The sequence below is a fragment of the Rousettus aegyptiacus genome, unplaced genomic scaffold (genome assembly GCF_014176215.1).
Source record: "Rousettus aegyptiacus isolate mRouAeg1 unplaced genomic scaffold, mRouAeg1.p scaffold_m13_p_3, whole genome shotgun sequence".
NCBI lineage: Eukaryota > Metazoa > Chordata > Mammalia > Chiroptera > Pteropodidae > Rousettus > Rousettus aegyptiacus.
Genome location: NW_023416306.1, coordinates 80,664,107 through 80,683,477, shown reverse-complemented (window position 1 = coordinate 80,683,477; position 19,371 = coordinate 80,664,107). Strand labels below are relative to the sequence as shown.

At 37.1% G+C, this 19,371-nt stretch overlaps 1 protein-coding gene across 13 annotated transcripts in view; it reads left to right on the top strand.

The window, feature by feature from the left end:
- PEAK1 (pseudopodium enriched atypical kinase 1) overlaps positions 1-19,371 on the top strand; it is a 255,006-nt gene that overhangs the window by 176,709 nt on the left and 58,926 nt on the right. For all 13 annotated transcript variants that reach the window (XM_036239172.1, XM_016144088.2, XM_016144084.2 and 10 more), the window contains one exon: positions 11,796-15,038. In XM_036239172.1, the coding sequence (XP_036095065.1) occupies positions 11,911-15,038 (3,128 nt within the window). In that variant the 5' untranslated portion in view covers positions 11,796-11,910. The remainder of the gene's footprint in view (positions 1-11,795; positions 15,039-19,371) is intronic.

Genomic DNA, 19,371 nt, shown 5'->3' with positions numbered 1-19,371 from the left:
TAAAGTATTGTATAATTCAGACTTTCATTAATTTAGATGTACTTTTTCCCTTTAAAAAGTCTAAATATAAATGTTTTTGAGAATGTATTGTTTATTCTTTTCCATAGCTAGAGAAGGCAAAATTTAGTGTGGAAAAATAATACCTCCTACCAATTGTACAAGTCATGGAAGAAAATAAAGCCTCCAGATATGATGAAGAGTGGTAACAAATGACAGTATTGCTTCTTCTGATTATGTTGCTATAAAATTCAAGTGTGATTTCTCAGATTGATTGACTGTTATCTTATATCTCTTTCCTTTCTAATTTCTTTTTACCTTCTTTGTTGTCTTTTTCTTACCTTTGAATCTTGTACTGCCTTCTTTTCTCCTTTTCTTATTCTCTTCTTTTAAACCAGAGAGCACCTACCTTTTCTTCACATCTGTTTACAGTCTGGCATTCTTCACTTGACAGCTCAGTAGTTAAGGGCAAGGCAACTTCTAGCAGCGTCCCACCATTCATTATCAACCAGCCACTTTAGAGGTCCCTCCAAATAAGGGTGGCCCCTAACTCTAGCTGGACTGGATGAAAGATCATGATTAATTTGCCTCGATCTTCACTCATTCAATACTCTGAAGCACAGAAAGCACAACTTTGGGCCAGCCTAGGTAGCTGATTGTATGTCTGTTAGTTTACTCCACGCTTGCTCTGCAGTGAGCACATGAACCTGGCCCAACTCAAAGCTGAGCTGGGGGAAGCATGCGTGTGCTTATTTCTAATGCTGCTTTGTTCAAGTTAGAATTCCACTATGGTGGGCAGTGCTACTGCTGCTGAGTGGTTTGCCTTTCAAGTACCACCATTGCTGATGTCTAAAGTAGCCTCTGGATGCCATGGGTAGCGGAGCTCTACCATTTATGCAGACTAGCATTGATTCATCCATCCTGGCTCTTCCATTTACCAGATTTGTGACATTGGGCAAGTCTTTAGTGAAATGCGGCTAATGGTACTATATACATCATAATGTTTTTATGAGAACTGAGAGTTTTCATGGGTAAAGTGCTTCAAATGGTGCCTTGGACTTAGTAGTAAATGGTACCTTGAATTACTATTATTCAGCAAGCATTATTTCGTATCTCATATATTTCAAGCAACCCAAGAGATATAGAGAAGTTCCTTCTAGGAACTTAAATAATTACAATACAACATGGTACTATAATAAAGGTATTTAAAGAGTCAGGTAAAGTTTCAGCGCTGATACAATTTGAACTGATTCTTGAAGGATAAATTGGGTTTTGCCAAATGAAACAGCATTAGAGGAAATACATTCCAGGCAGAGGGAACAGTTTGTGAACAGAATAAATTGTGAAAGTCCTTAGCTGTTATTATATAACATTTTAACCTCCTCCCTGATGTGTAGGGGTCTCAGGTAGGTTCAGTGAACATTTTGGAACTTGTAATCTTATAACAAGTTTATAATAATTATTATTATTTAACTGGTTCATCACAAAGTTTTAACTTAAAAACTATATTGGTATTAAGCAAGTTTTAGTTTCTTTTATAAACAGCAAAACCTTATGTCTTAAGATCTTCCCTATTCTGGTGATAACAGAATTGTAATTTGTGTGTGTGTGTGTGTGTGTGTGTGTGTGTGTGTGTGTGTGATCTCAAGGAGGTTTCTTTTACTCATGGAATTTCCACTTATGTACCAAATTAGAGCTGCATTTTATCTCCTACAGATCTTTTCCTGCAGCTTTGCTTTAACTTCCTTTCCCCACCCTTTGAGTCATATGCTGAAGGTTTTAGCAGCTGTTGAGATAAGAGAGAGGTCAGCATTTTTCATTATGGAAGAAGGAAAAGTTGGGAACAGTGATATGAGGATACTTGTCACATTTTCTTTTTCTTTTTTTATATAAGTGATCCATATGTTCCATTACAAAAGCCTAATGAAAACCTTGACTTGTAAATTTTACCCTAGTTTCCTAGAGATGGATTGTGTAGAATGACATAGGCAATAGTTCTTTAGTGAGAGTGTCCTTAAAAGCCTATGTACAGCAGTGAGGATTCTTGACTTTGTCTCTGTGGTAATGTGACAGATTTTATGAAGAGAAATAATGGCCTCTGGGAGTCACAGGTTTGGGGAAGGAACTTAGCAATCCATTCCCCATCCTCCTTTATTATAAACTGATTTTCCTTGGGCACCTTTAGGAAATGCTGTATATATGGTGTTTAATATACCATCTACAACACTCTCCCCCTTTTGGTTGACTTGGACACTGCATTCAGTTTAAGGAGCTCCAGCTCTTTCTGCCAGCCTGTTTATTCCAAGATTGAAATCCAGTGTGGATTTAATTGTTTAGTATCAAATTTGCTTTAAACTGTTGGACTAGAAGCAAACTAGTTATTGTCATTGCATAGCAGTAGAGAGAGTAAAAGCAGTAATATGTTCTTAAAAAGCTGTCATGACTTGAAGTGCAATAAACTACTCTTGAATAGCTTTATCTGTAGCCTGAATGGCTTTGGTCTTGAAAGCTGTCAAATATGAAACCATATTTTAGGTCTTGGAATTCTGGCTAGCTTCTAGGGGCAATTCAGCCATTAAACTCTCCCATTGACCATTTCATCTGAGGATTTGCTTTGAGATTATAAGGAATGTGGAAGCAAATGAGCTTTTCTTATCAAATATTCCATTTGGGTATTCCATATCAGACCGGTTTTTATTTTTCAGGTGACAGTTCTTTATTATTCAACTTAGATAAGTCCAGGGTAGACTGTCATATTTCCTTTACTTAAGTGCCTTGGGAAACATTTTTTTTTTCCTCAAGCATAACTTTGGTGACTAGAGTTTTCCATTTTAAGAGTGTCAATGTTGAGCAGGCAAAGCTGCTAGCTATTGATTGCTACTGAAGTCATTTCACAAGGCAGTAAAGTCTAAGGATTGCTTTTTGAACAGAGCTACATCTGAAACAGCTTCTCTTTGTAAGAGCCATTATAAATTAAAATAGTTTCGACGCTGTCTTTAAGTACACATCTTTGTCTGCAAACATAATTAGTGTCGAAAAATGAAAACCTCATAGTTAAGGCTTAGTGGCTTAGACAGCAGCTCCATCTGGTGCTTGCTAAAGGTGTTTGCTTGGTTCATCTCAGCGTGAATGCAGATGTACACAGAACTTGTAAAAGAATGTCAAATCCAAGGTCTCAGTTTTATTGATGGGTTTCTGTTGCACACGGCACTGACATAAGCTAATTGTGTTGCTAGTGAATGTGAATCTCATTTGCCTATCCTGTGAGTAATGTTACAGCTGCTAATCAACTCAACAACCATCCCTTGACAGAACTAACCTACTTGCACTCAAAGTAGGAAATTAGTTTTACTATTTATCAACCAGTCTTGGAAAAAGAAAATATACTGTACTACTTATAAAGAGAAAATTTAATCCCTCTCACCAACAGTGGATTTAGCTTGGTTAACAAGCTATTAGGCCAGGATGCCTTATTGTATTCAATGCCACATAGTGCTGAATGGACAGGGAATGTTGTTTTTTTGTTTTTGTTTTTTAAGAAAATTCTTGGCGATTGACAGGAACTGTTCCAAATGTTAATAGAGTAACACTATTACACATGATTTCTGTTTTCTTTATGCTTTTCTTATGTCTCACAGAGAGCATATATAAAAGAAAAAATAAAAACAAAGCATATTGTAGGTAGGTATAGTCTTGAGTCACACTTCTAGGTCTTTTTCATTTACTGTGTGGCCTATCTTTCTGGGTCTCAGTTTTACCTCATTTACAAAACAGAAAGAGTGATCTAGGGGCCTACTCAGTTTTAACATTCTAAGTTTTGTGATTATCGACCTCTTTTTTTTCCTATCTTTTCAGCCTCTACCACTCATCTGTGTCTTTATCCAATATTAGCATTCAACATGATATAGTTTCTGCCACCTTAAAATAAGGAAATTCTTTTTAGACAAACCCATACTTTACACCTAAACTTCTCCAAAAAGTTACCTACAAATCTCTCTTATCTCCTCATTCTTCATCAGTGCACCACAGTCTGCTTTCCATCTCCACCATCACACCAAAATAGTTCATGCTAAGATCACCAATGAGCTTACAGCACCAAGTCCAGTGGGCACATTTAGGTCCTCATTCTCCATTATCTGCCAGCAGTATTTGAATAATGTCTTCTTTCCCTTAATGAATTCTCATCTGGCTTCTATGTCATCACATTTATAGCTATTATTTTTGAGTATGTTTTTTGACTGTGTTCATCAACTAAGGGATGTATCTTTCAGAATATCTGAAAGAGTAATAAATGCTTTCAAACAATTGAAAAATATATTTGAATCTTATTGAAACAGCAGTTCAGTGATCTCCAGCAAATAATGAACTTAGATTTTGGCTGGTTTGATGGGTTCTTCTTATGGAGTTCTTTGATCTTTCAGTCTGTACTTCTTTCACTGAGGCAGAGTGCTTTATGAGTATTGTTTATAAGGGGCTTAGCTGTGTGTGTGTGTGTGTGTGTGTGTGTGTGTGTATTTGAAGTCACACCATCAGTATATGAGGGCTCCTATTTCTCCACATCCTCTCTAGCATTTGTTGTTACTTGTCCTATTGATTATAGCTATCCTAACAGGTGTGACATGGTATCTCATTGTGGTTTTGATTTGCATTTCCCTAATAGCTAGCGATGTTGAGCATCTTTCCATATATCTGTTAATCATTTGTATGTCCTCTAGGGAGAAATGTCTGTTCAGGTCCTCTGCTCATTTTTGATTGGATCATTTGTTTTTGTTGTTGTTGTTCTTGTTATTGAGTCATGAGTTCTTTGTATATTTTGGATATTAAGCTCTTATTGGAGGCATTGCTTGCAAATATATTTTCCCATTCAGATGGTTGTCTCTTTACCTTGTTGACATTTTCTTTTGCTGAGCAGAAGCTTTTAAGTTTGATGTAGTCCCATTCATTTATTTTAGCTTTTACTTCCCTTGCCTTTGAGGTCAGATTCATAAAATCCTCTTTTAAGTCCAAGGTCCTTGAGTTTAGTTCCTGTGTTTTCTTCTATGCATTTTATTGTTTCAGGTCTTCTCTTCAGGTCCTTAATCCATTTTGAGTTAATTTTGGTGTGTGGTAATAGACAGCAGTCTAGTTTCATTCTTTTGCAGGTGGCCTACCAGTTTTCCAAGCACCACTTATTGAAGAGGCTGTCCTTTCTTCACTGTATGTTTTTGGGTTTTTTTGTTGGAAATTATTTGCCCATATGAATATGGGTTTACTTCTGGACTCTTAATTCTGTTCTCCTTGTCTGTGTGTCTGTTTTTCTGCCAATGCCATACCGTTTTGATTGTTGTCGCATTGTAGTATAATTTGAAGTCAGGCAGATGATGCCTCCAACATCGTTTTTTGTCTCAGGATGGCTTTGGCAATTCAGGGTCTTTTGTGCTTCTATATAAATCTGATGATTTTTTGTTCTATTTCTTTCGAAAATGCCAATGGGATTTTGATGGAGATCTGCATAATGCTTTAGGTAATATGGTCATTTTAACAATGTTGATTCTTCCAATCCAAGAATACGGAATATCTTTCCATTTCTTTGTATCTTCTTCAATTTCTTTTTATAGGGTCTTATAGTTTTCATTATATAGGTCCTTCACATGTTTTCTTAGATTTATTCCTAGGTATTTTTGTTGTTGTTGTTGCAATTGCAAAAGAAATTATTTTTTTCCACTTCTCTTTCTGACAATTCATTATTAGAGTATAGGAATGCCGTGGAGTTTTGAATGTTGATTTTGTATACAGAGACGTTACTGTATTTGCTTTTTGTTTCTGGTAGTGTTCTTGTGGAATCTTTACGGTTTTCTATATAGAGAATCATGTCATCCTCAAATAGTGACAGTTTGACTTCATTTCCTACTTGGATGCCTTTTATATCTTTCCCTTGCCTGATTGCAGTCACTAGGACCTCCAATGTCATATCGAATAACAGTGGCAATAGTGGACAGCCTTGCCTTGTTCCTGATCTTAGAGGGAAGGTTTTTAGTTTTTTATCATTAAGTATATAATGTTGGCTGAGGGATCATCATATATGGCCTTTATTATGTTAAGGTACTTTCCTTCTATACCAATTTTGTTAAGTGTTTTGATCATAAATAGATGCTGTATCTTCTCAAAGGCTTTTTTCTGCATCTATTGACATGATCATATGATTCTTATTTTTTAATTTGTTTATGTGATGTAGCACATTAATTGATTTGCGTATGTTCAACCATCCCTGTACCCCTGGGATGAAGCCTACTTGATCATGGTGTATAATCTTTTTAATATGTTGCTGTATTTGGTTTACTAGTATCTTCTTTAGGATTTTTGTGTCTGTGTTCATGAGAGATAGTGGTCTGTAGTTTTCTTATTTTGAGTTATTTTTGCCAAGTTTTGGTATCAAGGTAATATTGGCCCCATAAAATCAGTTGGGAAGTATTGTCTTCTCTTCAGTTTTTTGGAAGAGTTTGAAGAGAATAGGTATTAAATCTTCTTTGAATGTTTGGTAGAATTCACTGGTTAAGCCATCTGGTCCTGGACTTTTACATTTTGGTAATTTTTTTGATAATTGTTTTAATTTCCATACTGCTGATCAGTCTATTTAGATTGTCCTGTTCTTCTTGATTCAGTCTAGGAAGGTTGTATTTTTCTAAGTACTGGTCCATTTCTTCTAGGTTATTAAATTTAGTGTTATATACTTTTTGATAGTATTCTTTTTAAGATCCTTTGTATTTCTTAAGTGTCTGTCATAATTTTCCCTTTCATCCCCGTTTTTATTTGTATCCTTTCTCTTTTTTCTTTAGTGAGTCTAGCCAGGGGTTTGTCAATTTTATTTACCTTCTCAAAGAGCCAGCTCTTTGTTGCATTTATTTTTTTCTGCTATTTTTGTTTATTTGTTTTCAATTTCCTTTAATTCTACTCTAATTTTGATTATATCTTTCCTTCTGCTGGTTTTAGGCTTCATTTGTTCTTCCATTTCTAGTTTTTTAAGATGAAATGTTAGATTGTTTAGTTGGGCTTGTTCTTGTTTTTGGAGATAGGCCTTTATTGATAAGAACTTTTCTCTTATGATTGCTTTTGTTGTGTCCCAAAAGTTTTGATATGTTTTACTATCATGATCATTTGTTTCTATGTATCTCTTAACTCTCTTCTTATGTTTTTCTGACCCAGTTATTCTTCAGGAGCATGTTGTTTAATCTCCACGTATTTGTGGTTCTTCCCGCTTTCTTTTTACACTTGATCTCTAGTTTCAAAGCATTATGATCGGAGAATATGGTTAATATGATTTCAACCCTCTTATATTTGTTGAGGCTATCTCTGTGTCCCAGTATGTAGTCAGTCCTTGAAAATGTTCTCTATGCACTAGAGAAGAATATATAAGCAGCTATTTTGGGATGGAAGGCTCTGTAAATGTCAATTATGTCCAGTTGGTCTAATGTTTCATTTAAGGATGTTATTTCCTTATAATTTTCTGTTGGATGATCTGTCCATATCTGACAGTGGGGTATTTAGGTCCCTAAAATGAAAGTGTTTTGGTCTGTTTCTCTCTTCAGTTCTGTTAGTAATTGCTTTACATATTTCAGGGCTCCCTGATTGGGAGCATAGATATTAACAAGTGTTATTTCGTCTTGGTACATGATTCCCTTTATCATTATGAAGTGTCCCTCTGTATCTTTCTTTACCTTTTTGATTTCGAAGTCTATTTTGTCCAATATTAGTACCTCAACTCTTGCTTTTCTCTGAATGCCATTTGCTTGAAATATCATTTTCCACCCTATCAGTTTGAGTCTATATTTGTCTTTGGAACTGAGATGTGTCTCCTGGAGGCAGCATATGGTTAGGTTTTGTTTTTTGATCCATTCTGCAACTCTGTGCCTTTTTATTGGTGAGTTCAATCCATTTGCATTTAGGGTGATTATTGCAATATGAGGTCTGCTTATAGCCGTTTTATCTTTTGCTTTCTGGTAGCTCTGTGTTTCCATTGCTTCCTTGTCCTTGTGTTTCTGTTTTCTTTATTTTGGTTGGCTTTTGTGGATTTTCCCTCTGGTCCTAGTTATTTTAAGTTATATAGTTCCATTCTAAATCTTCGCCCTATGTTTACCACTACAAATATGAAAAGGATAGTTGTATATATACAGTAGTCCCTTTTCTTCTGCCTGTGCCTTATCTCCATTCCCCTTTGTGAATTTGGATCTTTGAATCCTCTCCTTTTCAGTCATTGCTGTCTCATTGTGTCCTTATGTCTGCTGAATGTTCATTACTATCTTGCTATAACAAATCTCTTCTTATTTTCAGCTTACAATGGCCTGGTCCTAGTAAAGATTGTACTAGGACCAGGTCTTAGTAAAGATTGTACTCTGCTTCTATCAGCCTGCTAGTCTCTTTACTCCTAATTATGTTTTGTTGTTGTTGTTGTTGTTGTTATTGATTGTGGTGGTGGTTTGTTTTTTGTTCTGTTTTGTTTTGTTTTTTGTCATTTTGTTTTAGGTAAGCTGACCTCTTTCAGTATTTCCTGTAGTACAGGCCTTGTAGTGGAGAAATTCCTAAGTTTTGTATGTCTGAAAAGGTCTTTATTTCTCATTCATATCTAAAAGTGAGCTTAGCTGGATACATTATTCTTGGCTGGTAGTTACTTTCACGTGATAATTTAAATATTTGATTCCATTCCTTTCTGGCTTTTAAGGTCTGCATTGAGAAGGCTGATGATAATCTAATGGGTTTCCTTTATACATTACTGTTTTCTTCTGCCTCGCTGCCCTGAGAATTCTCTTTATCACTGACTTTTGATAACTTTAATACAATGTGTCTTGGTGAAAGCCTTTTTGGGTTGAGATAATTGAGTGTTTGTTTGACTTCTTGAATTCCAAGTTCCAGCTCATTCTTTAGATTTGGGAAATTCTCGTCCATTATTTGTCTGAAAATGCTTCCTAGTCCCCGCTTCTTTTCCTCGCCTTTGGTAACGCCCATTATTCTTATGTTTCCTTTCCTGATGGTATCAGCTAGTTCTTATCTTTCTTTTTATTTTTCATTCTTTGGTTTCTCTCTTCTTCTTTCTAATTTATTTCTAAATTTTTGTCTTCGATATCACTGATCCTTTCCTCCATTTGGTTGACTCTATTTCCCAAGCTTGCTATTTCATTTTTCAACTTTTGCAGTGTTTATAATCTCCAGAAGATGTATTCTGTTTGTGTGTGGGGGGGGGAGGGGTGAATTAAATCTCCTTGCCAAAGAACTCATTCTGTTCATCTAGTCATTTTTTAATTCCTGAAATTGTTGATATGGTTTGTTTTGGATCTCATTGAGTTTTTTCAGAAGTACCATCCTGAATCTCTATCGTTTAAGCTGCATATTTTGATATCTAAGCTTATTATCTGGAGATTTTTCTCCAGATAAGATGCCTTGTCTCCATGGTTGTTTATGGTGTTTAATGGACTGTTTCTTTGCCTGGACACTAATGGAAGTGTATTCTGCTTCCCCCCCCCACCCCCCTCAGAAAAAAATATTATATAATGGGCCCTAGCCTATTTCAAGGAAAGTGCTTTTCTTTTTGTTTCCAGTAGGTGGCATCTAAGCCTCTTGGATCTATGCTTTATATACAGTCTTAATAATGTCTCTTTTTTTTCCTTATAGATATTTAATCACACTTGCTACTCTCTCAGTCTCAGTTCCAGTCAGTGTTAGTGTTAGTTTCTGTAGTGTTTGCTCAGATTCCTCTGGGGTTTCGCAGTTTTCGGGCTTGGAGTCTATGGGGGAAGGGCCTTGGTTTTGAAACTGTGGTGGGTGAAAATCAACTGTTTACCTTCCATTCCTGCTTTTCTGCCATCCTCGTTTCTCTGCTTTCTGACCTGATGTCCTGACACTGCCACTGGCCACAGGGAGCTTGTAGCTCTCCGAGGCAGGGAACTCACCACACTTTCTCCCCTCACCCTCCTCATACAGGGAATTCCGGCTGCAAGAGGCAGCTTCTTTGTTTCTCCCAGTCCACTGCCCAACACCGGTGTTCTGACCTGTGGTATCTCTTATGCACAGATGCTACACTCTGACGTCCTGGCAATTTGGGTGTTTTTTGTTGATTTTTAAATGATTAGCTTATTGTTGTTGCAAGGGCATAGGTCTGGGGACATCTCTCACTCCACCATGTTTTTGATGTCAGTCTGTGTATATATATTTTTAAGAAAATATATTTTTCTTCTTTATAAACATGCTGAAACTTGGCAAAAACACTGGGTTTCTGACCAAAGCAAGGATCCTGTCACTGTCATTGTACATAAATAGAGTTAACCTTTCCAGTTATGAAGATAGTTCTTACATGTACATACCTACTGCCAACTTTATTATAATATCCAACGCAGATGGAAGACTATAGTGATGTTCTTTGGGAAAATCTGCAGCTATGTACCTAAGATGAGAGAGAGCCACGAGTTTTATTTTTAAAAAGATAAACCTTAAAACAAGCACATTTAATCAACCAGTGTGTATTCCGCATATTATACTAGACATATAAAGATGAATCAGATGTATCCCAGGCCTTAAAAAAAACTCAAAAACTTCTTTAAGTGAGGGAATAGACAAAATGCTTGTTCATGGAAATATATCTGAATGGCTTTGATGGTGCCACGGATTAGCCCAGTGGAATCTGGTGTTTAAGGCTACCTGATTTTCAAGACATATGCTAGAAGGGAGGCAAGGACCATATCATGAAAGCTAAGGAGCTTGTATTCCATACTATAACTCAGAGGTTCCAATACCTCAGCACTCAAGGAATTACCTGGAGAATTTGTTGTTTAAAATCAGATCCCCTCAGAGATTGACTAGGTACATCTAGGGTGGTTTCCTGGGTGGTTCTTATTTAGCTAGCAACCTGCTGTCTGCACACTGACATTTGGTAAGATTAAACCACAGAATAATTAAGCTAGATAAGAATATGATCATATTAGCATTTTAGAAAGTAAAATTTGGTGGTAGTATAGAACAGTTGGAATCATCTGAGAATCTCATTAAAATGTAGATTCTAATCTAGTAACTCCTAACAAGTGTAGAGAGGTTAGATTGGAATAGGGCGAGACTATAGATGTGAAGATCAGTTAAGTTTATGGAGGAATCTAGGCAACAGATTGTGAATATTTGAATTACTCTGTGTCTGGTAATGGCAAGAATGAGTTCTAGTGAAATGTAATAAATAAAATTGGCAAGACTAGGGAGTTAGTAAGATGCGGACTTTGAAGTGAGGGGAGAGGTGTCAAGAATGGTCTGAAGGTTGAAGCTTAGCAATTGAGGTGAATGATAGTGACATTAATTGAACTAGAATAAAAGACAAGAGTAAGAAAGGGGCCTGGGGAGGAGAGAAGGGATAGAGTAAAATAGTTTCTTGAACTTGAGGAATGGAGTATTTAGAGGGTTAGTTTTTAATGCATTGATTTTGAGGAGTCTATGAGATATTCAAAATATATAGAGTGGGTAGAAGAAGAACTCACAAGAAATGTCAGACTGGTGGATAACAGAGCAGTTTCAAAGGCATTTCCAGGGGGGAGGTCACAGTATCATTGCCAGAGACATCAACTGAAGGATTAGATATGGTTTCAGGAGAATGCATAAGATTATGGTTAAAAAACTAACTTTCTAAAGTGCTGATTGGCTAAAGAGAGTTCTGATTGTACCCACATTAGTTTTTTCTCAATCTTTTAATTTAAGGAATGGAGCCAATTTTATCAAGCTATTCATCATGAAAAGCCTCATAGTGCCTTTTGCATTCAGATTTTCTTCCTTTCCCCTCTCCTTCCCCACAGGTTGATCACTCTTAACAAGAGCTGCCGTGATACATAGGGGAGGTGAAAACTAACGGATGAAAGTATTGCTATGCACTGAAAGGAAAGCATTGTTTATGAAGTTCTATTTTAAAAAATGTCTGCTTGTAGCACCTTTACTGAACACGTTTGGAAACCTGGAGAATGCAAGAACTGCTTTAAACCTAAAAGCTTGCACCAGTTTCCCCCAGACCCTGAGAAGGCACCCATCACCCATGGCAATGTGAAAACTAATACCAGTCACAGTAACAACCACCGAATCAGGAACACCGGAAATTTCCGGCCTCCTGTGGCTAAAAAACCCACTATAGCTGTTAAGCCCACTATGATGGTAGCAGATGGGCAAAGTATATGTGGTGAGCTTAGTATCCAAGAACAAAGTGAGAACAAACCTGTCATCATAGGGAGGAACCGAAACAGGACAGCCTTGACTCAGAAACCACTTAATAATAATAATGAAGATGATATTGAAGGATTTAGCCGTGTTCCTAAACCTTATGGCAATAATGATAGTGCAAAGAAGATACCAAATAACAATAATGGACTAACCGAAGTGTTGAAGGAGATAGCAGGCTTGGATACTACTCCTCAGATAAGAGGAAATGAAGCAAACTCTAGAGAAACATTCTTAGAAAGAATAAATGATTGCTATAAACGATCATTGGAAAGAAAGCTTCCACCAAGTTGCATGATGGGTGGGATGAAGGATACTCAGGGCAAGCATGTTATTCTGAGTGGGAGCACAGAAGTGATCAGTAATGACGGGGGCCGGTTCTGTTACCCAGAGTTTTCTAGTGGTGAGGAGAGTGAAGAAGATGAACTCTTCAGTAACATGGAGGAGGAGCATGAGAGCTGGGATGAGAGTGATGAAGAGCTGTTGGCCATGGAGATTCGCATGAGAGGGCAACCTCGCTTTGCAAACTTTAGGGCAAACACTTTATCTCCTGTTCGATTCTGTGTGAACAAAAAATGGAATACTGTTCCTCTACGAAATAAGTCTCTGCAGAGAATCTGTGCTGTAGATTATGATGACAGTTATGATGAAATCCTGAATGGTTATGAAGAGAATTCTGTAGTCTCCTATGTACCAGGAAGTCTTCAGAGCATGGTGTCATCTGACTCCACATCACCAGAATCATCTTTAACAGAAGAATCACGTTCAGAGACAGCCAGTAGTATATCCCAGAAGATTTGTAATGGGGGAGTATCTCCTGGCAACCCCGGAGATTCTAAGGACATGAAGGAAAGTGAGTCCAATTATGAAAGCCTCTCTGGTAATAATCAGGAGAAAGATTTATCACAAGCATCCGGAAGCTCAGTGAAAGTTCCAGAGACACACAAAGCAGTCCTTGCTCTCCGATTAGAAGAGAAAGATGGCAAGATTGCTGTACAAACTGAGAAGGAAGAAAGTAAAGCCTCTACAGATATTGCTGGGCAAGCAGTAACCATAAACCTCGTTCCTATAGAAGAACAAGCGAAGCCCTATCGCGTTGTGAATCTTGAACAGCCATTGTGCAAGCCATATACTATTGTGGACGTGTCTGCAGCCATGGCCAGTGAGCACCTGGAGGGCCCTGTTAATAGCCCCAAGACAAAAAGCTCATCTTCTACTCCAAACTCTCCAGTAACATCACCTGCATTGACATCAGGACTCGTAAGTGCCCATTCCCAGAAATCCAGTGCAATTCGATACCAGGAAGTTTGGACTTCCAGCACTAGTCCACGACAAAAGATCCCTAAGGTAGAATTAATTAGTGGTGGAACTGGACCAAATGTCCCTCCAAGGAAAAACTGTCACAAATCAGCACCTACTTCACCTATAGCTACAAACATTTCCTCCAGAACCATCCCTGTTAAGTCACCTAATCTGTCTGAAATAAAATTTAATAGTTATAACAATGCTGGTATGCCACCTTTTCCAATTATCATTCATGATGAGCCAGCTTATGCTCGGAGTTCCAAAAATGCTGTCAAGGTTCCCATTGTAATCAATCCAAATGCATATGACAATCTAGCCATTTATAAAAGTTTTCTCGGAACAAGTGGTGAACTTTCAGTAAAGGAAAAAACCACAAGTATAATAAGCCATACTTATGAAGAAATAGAAACTGCAAGCAAAGTGTCTGATGACACCACTTGCAAACCCACTGAATGTCCCCAAGCTAAAGGGTTTTCAAACAGCACAGAGTATAAAAGGGGCTCAGTGGCTCAGAAGGTCCAGGAATTTAACAGCTGTCTTAACAGAGGTCAATCTTCACCACAGAGAATCTATAGTTCCAGCCACAACTCCCCAACAAAGATCCAGAGAACCACTCAAGAACCTGTTGCCAAAATAGAAGGCGCTCAGGAGTCTCAGATAGTGGGCAGTGGCAGCAGCACCAGGGAGAAAGCAAGTACAGTGCTTTCTCAGATTGTGGCTTCTATCCAACCCCCACAGTCTCCTCCAGAAATGCCCCAGTCTGGCCCTAAAGCTTGCAGTGTGGAAGAGCTATATGCAGTTCCCCCAGATGTTGATGCTGCTAAGAGTACACCAGTCCGGCCCAAATCTCTCTTTACATCTCAGCCCAGTAGTGAGGCTGAAGCACCTCAAATCACAGAAGATCTTACCACCAAAGTACAGAAAGATCCACTGGCAAAGTCAGTCCCCACCCCTCCCTCCAAATTAGTGACTGATCCCCAAGGTGAGTCACCACCTCCTTTTCCCCCACCACGCTCTACTTCCTCCCCTTACCATGCAAGTAACCTTTTGCAGAAGCATTTCACCAACTGGACAAAGCCAACCAGCTCTACCAGGTCAACAGAAGCCGAATCAGTTTTGCACTCTGAAAGCAGCAGGCGGGCAGCTGATGCAAAACCTAAACGCTGGATATCATTTAAAAGCTTCTTCCGCCGTCGGAAAACAGATGAGGAGGATGATAAAGAGAAAGACCGAGAGAAAGGGAAACTGGTAGGCCTGGATGGCACAGTCATCCACATGCTACCCCCTCCTCCAGTTCAACGCCATCACTGGTTCACAGAGGCAAAAGGAGAATCCAGTGAGAAGCCAGCCATCATCTTCATGTACAGGTGTGACCCTGCCCAAGGACACCTCAGTGGGGATCAGAGCAAGGCCAGGGCAGACCAGTCAGCAATCATGGAGAAGGGTGGAACAAAGGATGGCTTACTCCAGGACCTAGAGAAGAAAAGGAGTCATTCTTCTCCACAGATTCCTAAAAAAATTCTCAGGTATGTAAAATAGACTGGCAGAATATAGGAAATTTTTAAACACATTTTCAGGTGGTAGGTTTTTTTATATCTTTAAGATTACAGAAGAGCCATTTTTGTTTGTAAGTAGCACTTACTGGTCATCTATCTATAACTGCATTCCAAGATTAGCACATTATTAAAGTGATCTTATTGCACTGGACAAGATTTATGGCCCTGGAACTTTAAAGTAGCCTGCTACATTCTGGTGAATGCAGAGGGGCTTTCACCTAGAAAAGCAAATAAATCCGTAACACCTTAATAGTAATAAATAATATGTTACTTTGAAATGCTATGATAGTGTGTGGACAAAACAGGATTAAATGAATAAGTGGTGGTACTGTTCTTCCCCTCACTGTAGATGACATAAAACTCTTCAAGCAATTCTATTTGGCTCACCAAGTTGTTATCTCTATATGCGGTAGTTTATTTTAAGGGAATATTTGATTTTTCATTGCTTTCTCTTTCTGTCCTTCCAAGTGTTGCAGAGTGGGATGGGGATGGGGCGTGGTGTACAAGCTGTTAATAGTTATTTCTCATGTAAGTGAAATTGAAGATGTTGGTTATTGATATTGAGACCCATGGTATAATTCCTCTGTTTAGCAAGGCAGAGTATATGTCCACATCAGTTCTCTAGTCATTAGTTTTCTTTAATACTGTAATAACTGTTTAATGATCATCTACTCTGTGTAAGGCACAGCCCAGATATTTATCTCAAATCCTTATGACAGCCCTACAAATTGGTTGTACTCTTCAGATGAGGAAACTAAAAATCTAGTAAGTTAAGAATTGACATTTATACAGTTAGTCAGAGTCAGAATTCAAACCCTGATTTGCCTCACTCTAAAGCTTGTATTCTTCCTATAATGTTGACCTTGTTAATGAATACAAGATCAAACAAAATTTTTGTATTTTCTCTTTTAATCATTCACAAACTTTAGGAAGCTTAAGTTTTTTCTTTCTCATATGTATTGTAAGCAAGATTAATGAACTACCAATAAAAACAAGGAACTGCTATCCCAGTTTTGTAATAAATGGGATGATTTCCTTATATCTCCTGTCTTTTTATGCTTAAACATATGCTCCAAGTACTTCATTCATCTGATTCTGGGTCATCCTCCCTCCTGATTGACAGTAAAACTTCTCTAACAGGTGTGATCTCTCTGGCAAGGACAATAAACTGGGCAGATTCTCTCAATAGTATTTTTTTTTTTTTAGAAAAGTATAAATAAAAATGAAGTGATCACTTAATGCCTTCACTTTTTCTAGCAAAATGCTAGGAAATTTTATATATATTCTTTATATTTATATTTATATTCTCTGCTCTCAATGCGATAAATGCTAAAATAGGCTTTTTACATACCTACAAATAGTTGTCAAAATGCTAGCAAGTTCCTGTTTTCCTTAATTCCATGTAATACCAAAGCAATAGAATAGTGCTACTAGGAGTACATTTATGATAGTGTGTCACTGGTAGTTGAAAGTGGATGATAGAATGTTGTAGTCCAGTAGTAATAAAATGCACGTATTATAGGTTAGTGTTTTACTTAGAAAAGAAGCAATTTAGACAGCACATGGTTGGAGTTACTTGTGAGGGAATGGCAGATAGTTCTTGCAGATTAGAATGGCCTTGCTCCTCATTAAGTATGGCTATGGGATATTTACCTGCATCCTGGAAGGCAGAGCCAAGGAATTATTTGGCCTCTCTTCTATAGGATGAAACTCTCTACTTTAGCTTCATGCCACTATATGTAGGCATGAGGATGGCCCAGGCCCTTGGCATGATAGACTTCTTACTATACGGCTTATATTTTCACAGATTTGGTAATACATGGGCCAGTCATATCTTCTAAAATGTATCAATTCTTTATAGGTAACATCCATGAATCCAGATGATGTGATTAGTTTTTCTCATGAGTTCTCAGGTTTAACCATACATCACAACAATAACTGGAGGGCTGTGAAACACAGATTGCTGGCACCCACCCCCGTAGTGTCTGATTCAGAGGTCTGAGGTGGGTCCTAATAATTTGTGTTTCTAGCAATCTTAGGTGATGCTGATGCTGCTGGTCCTGGGGCCACACCTTTGGAACCACTTAACTCTCACCACCATTCTAAAGATATGTGCTGCATCTAAGTAAAGCAATTTTGAGGTATTATGCTTTTCTTACAGGCATACTGGAATTTTCACATTTCATAATGTCCAAGACTAAGTAGAAAAGAGATATTAAATAGTTTTTTTAGCTTTTCAAAAAGTTTAAAACATGAATACACATATTGAAAACTATACACCATTTGTTTTTACAATAACCACCTCATTTACTTGGAGACACCATTGGTATTTTCCTGAAGCAACTTCGAGGAGAAAAACATTTTTTTCAAATGTCAACATTTATGTTTCTGGCTTGACAGCAGTGTAATCATTAAGTCACCATGCTATACCTGGAAACACACTGCTGTATGGAATGAATATATAAGTTTTTCTATGAGTAAATGATTCCAAATCCAAACTGTACATAAGGAATAAGGAATGAAAAATACTCTACTGAAGACCAGAATGGAGGCTCTGAAACATGAGGGACTTTGAAGAGCCTTTTATTATGGGGTTAAATTATCACTAAGTTCATTTATTTATTTGACTGTTCAGGCAACATAAATTGAGTATTTAACAGTGTCAATAGGAACAAATAGGTGGGAAATTTTGGCACTGCTGAAATAATTGGGTTTTATGTCAGCTTCAGCTGTCTGTCTGGTCCTTCTGTGTACAGTGGCTATAATGATACTTATCACATAGGATTAGAGGGTATAATGAGAAAATAAGCAAAAGAATTAGCACAGAGTCTTGCACGTATTGGGTGTTTTAAAATGATAGTAGCCCCTCTGCTCTCCATGTGATAAATGCTAAAACAATGTTTATGAGGAGTGGTACAGAAGCACAAAAATGAGCCTCAAGGAGACGTCTTAAAAGTGAAATACAAACCAGGTCTTGAAAGACAAATAAGATTTTGCCTGCTCATTATAGAAGACATTGTAGGGAAAAAAGAATAACATGCAAAATCACAGAGATGATTTTGGTAAACAGGAGCAGGACAGGTGACTGGAAAAGGATAATGAATAGAAAAGTGGTTCTTCAAATGTGGTTCATGCAAGGTCAAATAGTGACCTTGCAAAATTCACCATTTTCATAATACTAAGACATTATTTGTATTTTTCACTGTGTTACAACAGGTAAAACTACTTATACCTTAGCACAAATCAAAGCCATGCCACCATATTATATTAATAGATTTAAAAAAGAAAACCCAAAACATTGGTTTCACTTAAGAATGACCTTGATGAAGTTGTAAAGTTATTAAATCTCAACTCTTGAATATATGTCTGTTTAAAAATATATATCTGTGTGATTAAACGGAAAGTACACATAGAGTACTTATGCTAGAAACCAAAGTTTAATAGTTGTCTTAAAGAAAAACACTCGTGAAATAGTTTTTTCAAAATTTGAATTACAAAATCCCTTTTTTCATGGACCATCTCGAAAGAACGAGTGACTGATGAATTGTGGTTGTTCACTCTTGAGTGTTTGGCAGGTATTTTCTTAAAGAGTGAATGTAGTGAGACAATTATTCAGCAGAAACAACTGGCAATATTTGTTGTCAATGGTAAAATTTAAACTTTAAAGCAAAAATAAGAAAGAATTTTTGAAAATTTCTACTTATCACCATAACCTTGATGGCTTGTTAATACTTGAACATTTTTCTGATGAGATTGTTGGTGGTATTAGCAAAAAGATTTTTCAATATTATATAATGAAATGTGTCAACATTTGGAAGATCTGCTTAACTGAGTGAACTAGTAACTTCCAAATGACCCAGGAGTAAAAGATTCATGAGTAAAACTGCAAGTTAGACCAATGGATTTTAATGTAACTGAACACAAAAAGTTCACTGATATGGTTTCAGATCCTACATTGAAAGTAACCCTTAAGGAACTACCACTTACCAAGTTCTGGTATAGTACCAAGGAGGAAAATTCACAATTATGTAAAAGGCCACTAATGTACTCTTCCCTTCCTGCTAGATTTTTTTCATATAATTTAGCCAAAATAACTTACCACAGTAGATTGAATGCAGAAACACGCATGAGAATTTAGGTGTGTTCTATTAAAGCAATTTGAAAGAGATATCAAAGAGATTTGAAAAAATATTGTTTAGGTTAATATTTAAAGGGTTTGTTATTTTCTAATGAATTAATAACTTTAAAAATTTTCTCAATTTTAATTGTGAATATGATAAATGTCAGTGGATAAAATCCACAT